Raw genomic sequence first — 9,409 nt, 5'->3', positions numbered from 1 at the left:
GTGCGCCCCCCGACCCCCAGCGAAGACGGCTGCCATAGGGGCCCCGGCACCCGGCCTCCCGGCCCTGCCGCTGCTGCTGCTGCTGGTGGCCGCGCCGACGGGACGGGCAGGTAGGAGGGTAGCGCCGGGGCCGCGACGACCGCCCAGTTCCGGCTGGTTTAGGCCCTCCAGCCCCCGGGTTTCGCTTTCAAGCGCGCAGAGCGGGAGGAGCGCGGGTCAGCGCCGGGAGCCCTGGACTCCCAGGGAGAAACTCGCCGCTGCCTCGCGTGGGCCGGCTTCAGGGTCAAGTTCGCGCGCTCTGCGTTTCACACTTTTCGTTGCGGGCGAGGTAGAGGAAGGTTGACGGTGGTCGCTCCGAGCGGTCCCACAGCTGGTAACTTACGGTCGGTGACAGTGACCTTTCGCATTGCACTCGCCGGCACGTCGCAGGTTCCCGCCACCCAAGCCGTGGCCGCACAGACCTGTAGCCTTTCAACAGAGCACCCCAGGGAAGGAGGCGATGTCTGCGCTTTAAAAATCAAACTTCCTGAAAGAGTGGGCTTTGAGGGAACCGGAGCTAGAAAGTGCAGCGTTTCTAAAGTAAGATCTTTCTGGGCACGTCATTTTTTTCCTTTGCAGTTTTGATCTTGTACATATATGTGCTCTTTGATTTTTTTGCAAGTAACAAAACTTTGAACTGATCCATGATATAGGTAACTCAAGGCTTTTTGGTTTTAAGTGTTAACTCTCTACCATCTGGAATCCAGTAAACCAGAATGATTCATTAACCTGATTTCTTTTTTTTTTTTTTTCCTTCTGCATTTCTGGTGTATGAGAGAAAGAAATTTTTTAAAAGCAAGATATCTAGGACCCTCCTTTTTTTTAAAAAAAAAAAAAGTTAAAGCAACACAACTTCCCAGAATACTGTGCTTTGTACAGATTTGATCCAGGCTTCCATGTTTTTATCCCAGAGCTGAACAATAGCAGTGAATGCAGGAAGAAAGTTGTTCATGAAACTGCGGTGTCCTTAGTAGTCAAAGAAAAAGTTACTAAAGTTCAATACAGTTACAAAGGTAAGAATTGTGTGCATATAGATCTTGGAGAGATTTTTGGACAATAGACATTATACACAAAAAGTTTCTCTTCTAAATCCTAAAGTTACCAGAAATTGTAGTTCTTTTGTCTTGTGATAAATATTCTTAGGTAAGCTGAATGGGAAGATCTGCTCCTGACCTATCCAGATACTGAACCTCAACTAACAGATATGAATTTAGTTGTTTCTATTTCTAATCAAAGAAATAAAGCTTGCTCCTTAATTGGGTTGGGAGGCTGACATTAGAAGGTAATAATATTCTTGGCTTCAAAGCAAAATTGGGGAAAAAACAAAACAGAAGAAACTCTTTTCGGACCCACGAGACTCAGGTACTTTCTTAGCTCTTTTTAAAGAGTTCCTGTCCTCTTCTGGGCCTCCAGGCACCCTGAGGACTGCTGGGAAAACCAGGTGAGAAGGCATATGTGGTTACATGGTATGTGGTTACATACCTGGCTCTTAAGAGAGAGCTATTCTATCTTGATTGATCCGCCACCATATCTGCTGAGCAGTGTGAACCTTCTAATAGTTATATGACATTACCATTCTCCAGTAGGCGAATTCTTTAATTTTTCGAACTTTTAGCACAAAAGTTCAAAGTCACACAACTCTGTGATTGGATCAGGCTGTACAATACCAAACATCCAAAGAGAAAGAAAAAAAAATTCAATGGGGCATCAACATTTTAGGAAAGTTCTTCGTAGTTCATTTCAGGTAAACTTTTAAAGGAATCCAGAACGTCTGTGCCACTCCCTCAAGGCAGGAGGGATACACATCTGTACCTTCACTCTCTTATGTCTCCAGGGACAGAAGTTTCACTAGGAAGTTTATCACTGTGGTTTATCAAACTCTGCCCTGTTGGCCCAATCCCATGTCTTATTCCTCAGTGAAGATAAAGAACCGTGGTCAGCATAATATAAACAAGCATTTAAAGCCAGTAAGAGAGTGGAAGGAGATGACTTTCCAAGGTCATGTATCTCCTCTCCTCAAGCCCTTCAGAGGCTTCCATCTGAATTCTCCTACGTGGTCTTATACGGCTCAGTCCTGCCTGTGTCTCCAGCCTTACATCACTTAATTCCTGCTATCCTGGCCTTTTTCCAGTTCCTAGAGCAAACCAAACCGTTTTCCCTCTCAGGACTTCATACTTGCAGTTCCTTGTGCTGGAATGTTCCTGTCCACTCTGTCCCCGGCTAACTCCTATTCAGACTTGGCATCTCACCTCCAATGTGCGTCCTTCAAGGAGATCTTCCCAAAATCCCCAGAGAGGGAAAAAATATTGTTTATTATGCCTATGAACAAATGAGCCAAACTCTAGGTTTGGAGCTTTTGAATGCAGTCTATTACAGCATCTCTACTTATTAGAACTAATATACTATAATTAACAGAATGAGGGTATTTGTTGAAGTGTGTCTTCTTTGATATGAACACAACAGCATCAGGTATTTTATTTCACTGAGAAATTATTTCAGGATATTTTTCAAACACACACAAATTATCCCAGTGAACTAATTAAATTTTCTTCATTATTTTATTCTTTTTAGCTTTTAATTTTGAACTATTCTGAGACTTACAGAAAAGCTATAGAAATAATAGAGCTCTCATAAACCCCTCACCCAGTTTCTCTTAATTTTAACATGTTACGTAACTGTGGTACAGTGTTCAGAATGAGGAAATTAACATTGGTATAGTATTGACACTATTCACTAAACTATAGACTTTGTTCCAATTTCACCCTTTTTTCCACTAATTCCCCTTTTCTGTTCCAGGATCAATCCAGGGTCCTTATTACACTTAGTTGCTGTGTCTCCTTCCTCTCTTCCAATCTATGACAGTTCCTCAGCCTCTCTGCTTTCATGTCTTTGACATTTTTGAAGAGCTCTTATCACCTCCTCCTCAGGCTGCCCCTCAATGTGGGTTCATTTGAAGTTTCCTCTTGATTAGAGTGAGGTTATTCCTTTTGGGCAATAATACCACAGAGATTATGTTGTCTTTCCCAGCGCATCATATCAAAGGGTTTATGATGTCAATGTGTCTTCTTCCTGGCGATGTTAACCTTGATCATTTGGTTTAGGTGGTGTCTGCAGGGGTTTTCACTGTATAGTTACTATTTTCACTTTCTGATTAATAAATACATTGTGGGAAGATACTTTGAGATCATGCAAATATCCTGTTTCTCCTCAAACTTACACCCACTAATTTAGTATTCATCAGTGGATACTGAATGCAACAACTATGATGCCTAATGGTGATTTTTTTAATTTCATTTTTTCCTTCTCTATTTATTAAATTGGAATTCTAATGCAAAGAAGAGCATTTACTTCTCCCCCATTTATTTATTTATTCAATTGCTTAAATATATCAATATGGACTCATAAATATTTACTTTATTCTTTGAGTTATAATCCAATACTATTATTATTAATTTTGCTGCTCAAATTGTTCCAGCTTTGGCCATTAGAAGCTCTTTTAGTTTGGCTCCCATGTCCTTTCAACAAGCCCCATTCTTTTTAAGCATTTCATTGCTTTCTAGCAACATAATATGTTTCAGGTTCATCTTGTATTTTCCCTTCCCCAGGGCTGAATCAGCTACTTCCCCAAGGAGCTCTAGCTCCTTCTACTGGAGAATAGGATCTAGAAACCAAAATCTAGTTGCCAGGCATACTCATTGCTACTGGAATGTTGTTTCTAGGCTCTCTCAGCGGAGAGAGCTGGAAGTTATAAATATGTATACTAACCCAGGCATCCACACACATCTGTATTTCTGTATCTATATGTATGTGTCTATGTATACAAAAGACAATAAGCTTACACTGATACCTCTGATTCCAAGAGCACAGAGTTCATTGTCTTTATTTGTAGCTTCTTTCTCCAACAGTGAGAAACCTGATATCATTATCTATAATAGATTTACTTATTTCTTCATTTCTAGTTTAGAGTTTCAGAAGTATTAACCCATGCTTCTATGAGAAGGACATTTACTAACTAGATTATAGCATCTATATACAGTTCTTTTGTCTTTAGCTTTATAATACCCAGTCAAGATACTGTTGACCAAAGTTACTTAGATTAGACCGGTTTTCTTTCACCTTCTTTACTTTATTGTCTATTTGTAATAAGGTTAGGTTCATTTGTTACTGTTTGTATTTCAGTTGGGGTTTCCCACATGCTAGTTGGTTTTGTTTCTTGATTTGGGAGTATTTGAAGGGTATGTGAGACATTACTGTAGTTTAAGAGTCAGAGAGAGATGTACCAAATGGTACACTTGGAGAGGGGTTGCCCCCTCATCATCCTTACAATCTGGTTCCTATTCTCATTCCACGTCACCCCCGTAGGTAACCAGTCTCCTTAGTTACTGGTTTATCCTTCCTGTATTTCTTTTGCACCAGTGAACAGATAAGTGTGTATTTTCTCATATTCCCCTTCTTTCTCACATGAAACCTAGCATACTACAGGTTCTCTTTTCCACTTAGCATTTTTTCACTTAACAGGATATGTCTTTTCTGCTTCACAAATCTGTAATCCTCAAAGGTAGGCCCTGACTATACCAGCCAAATTCATATCAAGGCTAAATCGTTTCCAAATCTTGCTTCAACTTCGCAGGAAAGCACCTGGTTTTAAACATATTGTATGCTAAAAGTCGAGAACTTGGTCTACATCTGGGTGCTCTATTGCAGCTAAAGCAGGATTTGTCTTTTCAAATGTTCTTTCCATCAAACAAGCTTGTCCTCTTTTCCAGCTTCTCTCCCATTCCCTTTGGAGCAGACATGAGGGATTTCTTGTACATTTGCATGTACATTTATCATTTATTGGCTATTATATAGCTCCTCATTGATCAGCTCGAAGCCCATCCTCAGCATGTCTGGAGAGCATCATATACCTGAGATCTGAGCGTGTGGCTATAGGTATCACCAGCCTCCCCTTTTAGAAGATGTGCTCCTACTGCCTGTAGCTATTTATCCAGCTTCCTATAGAACAAACCCAGGAAAGGCAGAATTTGCTCCCTAGAGAACAATAAAGGAGATCTGTTACCCACAGGAGGTGGCATGGTGTACGACCAAGGCGGTAGGGCTGAGGAGGGGCGTCAGTTCCCTGAGTGCACCATTCCATACAGCTCTGACTCAGAGCCATAGGTAGGATGCAGATTTTGCATTTAAGCCTAAACTTTAGACAAAGACAATAAGCAGTCACATATATTTTAAATTTTTAGTATTAATGCTATAAAACTAATACTTTAGTATAAGCATCTCATAAAACGTTATGAGCATAAAACATTAACTATGTTTAAGTGCTTGGCATAGTGCTTTTCACAAATGTCACTCAGTAAATTTGCCTTTTTGGTTAAAAGGCATCTTTCATTATATGCATGATTTTTTTTTTTTTTTTTTGGCTGTACGTGGGCCTCTCACTGTTGTAGCCTCTCCCGTTGCAGAGCACAGGCTCCGGACGCGCAGGCTCAGCGGCCATGGCTCACGGGCCCAGCTGCTTCGTGGCATGTGGGATCTTCCCGGACCGGGGCACGAACCCGTGTCCCCTGCATCGGCAGGCGGACTCTCAACCACTGCGCCACCAGGGAAGCCCTGCATGATACTTTTAAACTGACTCTCTACTTGCATCTTTTTCTTCATGTACAATTTTACCAGGTATCTTTGACATGTTTACTTCCATGATGATAAAAAAAAAGACTGCTAAGTATTAACTGCAGCTTAAGGTAGTATATATTTTAAGAAGTGAAATCATTTTATTCATCTTATTTATAACATTACCTTTATGCTATGATTGTGATGTTCTGACAGCATTTTTACTTTTTCTTGCTCCACATTTATGATTATTTGACTCAAAAGGTGATACTAGAAAAATGAATTAAATCTCTATAATCTGTCTCAAGATGTGTCAATTCCATATAAAATTGGAGAACAAGAGAACTTTTTTAAAAAAGAATGCTGGCTGAAGACAATACAATTAAATACTTCCTCTGCTTTATTTTCAGAATTCCTTTTGATATAGAAAACTAGGCTTGAAAGGGCCTTAAAATCCCATCCAACTGCTTCCCTTGTGAATGTTCCCTGCAACATAACTTCAGAGTCATTACCTATCTGCTGTTGGAGCACCTCTCATCACAAGAAACTTGATACCTGACACCCAAGACAGGATGTCCTGTCGTTGTAGACTTCCAGCTACTAGAATGTTCTTCCCATGAACGAGCTGAGGTCTTGATCTCTCATCTTGTCACATTGTTGGTCCTCACTCTAAGCTGATGCAGTCATGCAGAACAAGCTGCTCAGCTCATTGACTGCAACCATCACATTTCCTCTGTCTTCATTCGTCTCAGCTAAGCACCTTCCCAGTTGTGTCATGCCAGGCATCTCTCTCTCTCCTGGTCTTTTCTGTATGTGTGTGTTCCAGATTGTCTGTAAGTTCTCAGGCATACTCACTGTAGATCATGATGACATGGCTGGTCTGCCAGATTGTAATCACTGCCCCTGGCATGTTGGTCCTTAAGTGATTCAGTATCAGTTTCCTGGTGAACAAAGGGTTCCTGATGCCTAAAAGTTACCCTCCCTTTTTACCTTTGCTGTCTTTTCCTATAAGACACAGACCTTGACCCCTCATTTAAACTCAGCATTTCATATTAATACAATTTCAGTTTGTGGAGGCAATTTTCTTTCTCTTTACTTCTCAGAATACAGAGAATGGAAGTATGGTATGATTTTTTTTTTTTTTTTTTTTTTTTTGCGGTACGCGGGCCTCTAGCTGTAGTGGCCTCTCACCCGTTGTGGAGCACAGGCTCCGGACGCGCAGGCTCAGCAGCCATGGCTCATGGGTCCAGCCGCTCCGCGGCATGTGGGATCCTCCCGGACCAGGGCACGAACCCGTGTCCCCTCCATTGGCAGGCGGACTCTCATCCACTGTGCCACCAGGGAAGCCCGGTATGATGTTTTATCTAGAGCACATGATGTCCGTCACGGTGGACTTTAACGCAATTAAGGAGACTCTTCTGGAAAGGAAATTTTTATTGATTACAAATATTATCTATTCAAAATCAGATCTGTTTTTCAAGTGTGGTGGTCACCACAGTGCACGTTGAGACGCCAAAATGGCTTCCACTCAGCTTCTCCAATCACTTTATGCACCGCATCATCGAACTCCAGCTCCACCCCCCGGCACAGAGAATGGGCAAACCTTGTCCTGTACAGATTTGTCAGGGAGTTTTCCTTATACTTCTTGAGTCTCAACATGTATGCCTTTAATCCAGCCCCCTGAAATTTTCCATTCCATACCATTAACATTTGTATTTTGGTGATATGAGATATTTTGGCAAGTGTATCCTCTTAGTTGAAGCATTTGTTTACATTACTTCCGCCATTTGAATTTCCTCTTTTTCAACTTTGCAGACATTTTTTTTTTCTCCTACTTCAATCCCTCCATCCTTACTTCCAGGTTACTTGGCAGCCCTTAAAGCATTCATGCTTCTGTTAAATAAACATTGTGTTCATTTTCGAGGAAAGATACAAGGAACAGACACCTACTATGTTACTTTCCTGAGGCTGCCATAACAAAGTACCACAAACTGGGTAGCTTAAAATAACATAAATGTATTAGCTCACAGTTCTGGAAGCTAGAAGTCTGAAATCAAGATGTTGGCAGGGTTGCTTCCTTCCGAAGGCTGTAGGGGAGCATCTGTTCCACGCCTCTCTCCTGGCATCTGGTGGTTGCTGGCAATCCTTGGCATTCCTCGGCCTGTTGAGCATCATTCCAATCCTCTGCCTTCACTCACTGTTCTCTGTCTCTTCACATAATCTTCCCTCTGTGCATGTCTCTCTTTGCGTCCAAATTTTCCGTTTATATAAGGATACGAGTCATGTTGGATTGAAGCCCACCCTAATGACCTCTTTTTAACTTGATTACCTCTATAAAGACATTATATCTAATTAAGGTTACTTTATGAGGTACTGGAGACTAGGATTTCAACATATTTCTTTGCGGGGCCACGGTTGAATTTATAACACCTACCACACCCTCAGCGGCTTGTAGGGCAGTGAGCAGGACTTGAGCTTGGCTTCTAAAGTGGAGAAAAGCTACCTTTTCTTTCTTTTTTTTTTTTTTTCCGGTACGCGGGCCTCTCACTGTTGTGGCCTCTCCCGTTGCGGAGCACAGGCTCCGGACGCACAGGCTCAGTGGCCATGGCTCACGGGCCCAGCCACTCCGCGGCATGTGGGATCTTCCCAGACCGGGGCACGAACCTGTGTCCCCTGCATCGGCAGGCAGACCCTCAACCACTGCGCCACCAGGGAAGCCCGAAAAGCTACCTTTTCAACCTCATGCAGTTTTCCTCCTCAACGCATTTATTAGTCTTTGTCCACTGCCAAAAGGAAACCTTTGCAGAAGTCTCACGTCTGAAAGGCTCTCCTGAGAATGTAAAGGGCAGAGATGAGTCGTCTCCTGTACTTTCCATAACATGAACATAAAAGATAGCCACCATTTTGCAATATGTACATACATGGAATCATTATGTTGTACACCTTAAACTAATACGTTGTATGTTCATTATACCTGTTTTTTAAAAAGGAGAGAAACGTCAATGGGTATGTAATAAAGATGGTGGAGTTTAAATTTCTTCAGCAGAGGGGTTCACTCTCGTCAGACCTCCATCTCTGTTGCTCTACGTGGCACGTTCATTGCAAAATCTTCACCCTTGCTCCAGCATGGACCATTTTCGTACTTGAGGCTAACTGTCCACGTGACTCCAAGTCAGCCCTCCTCCGCCATTTTAGATGAAAGTATAAAAGAAGTAAAAGGTCCTCTGAATTATCCTACCGAATGCTTTACGTTGTTATTTTTTAAATTTGCTGATAGTTTTTAGGTGCAAAATAGAATATCACATGTGCCTTAGGAGCAAATAACTTAGGGGAATGAGGTATTTGAGATGGTCAGAGTTAATGAAAAAGAATTAACCTTCACACCCCACACATTCATTTTGAGTTTTCATAAGTTAAAATACAACTTGACACAATGTGATTTTTAAATAACCTTCTTTTGAGCATTTTTCATTTATTCATTCTTTCTTTCATTTATTCAATATCTTTCATTCATACGTATCAGCAACTGTTCTCGGTATTGAGGTGAACAAGAAAACAGGGCCTCTTTCTTCGTGGAGCTTTTAACTTCGGGTGATTACATCAAAGTATAAATGCCAGAACTGAGGAAACCAAGCTTCTTTAGAAGCACAGAGCAAGGCAACGGATCTAATCTAGGAGTCAGGCAGGGCTTCCTATGAAAAGGGAAAGTGAGACTTACGAGAATTGCCAATATACTTTTTACATTTTGCATTTAAAATGCTAG

The 9,409-nt window shown here is 41.6% G+C and overlaps 1 protein-coding gene across 8 annotated transcripts in view; it reads left to right on the top strand.

Moving 5' to 3' along the window:
- Positions 1 to 5,583: 5,583 nt before the first annotated feature.
- Positions 5,584 to 9,409, top strand: part of IL20RA (interleukin 20 receptor subunit alpha) — a 30,092-nt gene continuing 26,266 nt past the window's right edge. For 6 of the 8 annotated variants that reach the window (XR_009558753.2, XR_009558752.2, XM_070043454.1 and 3 more), the window contains exon 1: positions 5,584 to 5,709. Coding sequence is in view for 2 of the 8 variants with exons in the window: in XM_060283621.2 (XP_060139604.1) it covers positions 5,693 to 5,709 (17 nt within the window). In the remaining 6 variants the exon portion in view is untranslated. The remainder of the gene's footprint in view (positions 5,710 to 9,409) is intronic. The other 2 variants (XM_060283621.2, XM_030853365.3) reach the window with 2 other exon arrangements.

Source organism: Globicephala melas, chromosome 14 (assembly GCF_963455315.2).
Source record: "Globicephala melas chromosome 14, mGloMel1.2, whole genome shotgun sequence".
Taxonomy (NCBI): Eukaryota; Metazoa; Chordata; class Mammalia; order Artiodactyla; family Delphinidae; genus Globicephala; species Globicephala melas.
This window is presented reverse-complemented; position numbering and strand designations above follow the sequence as displayed.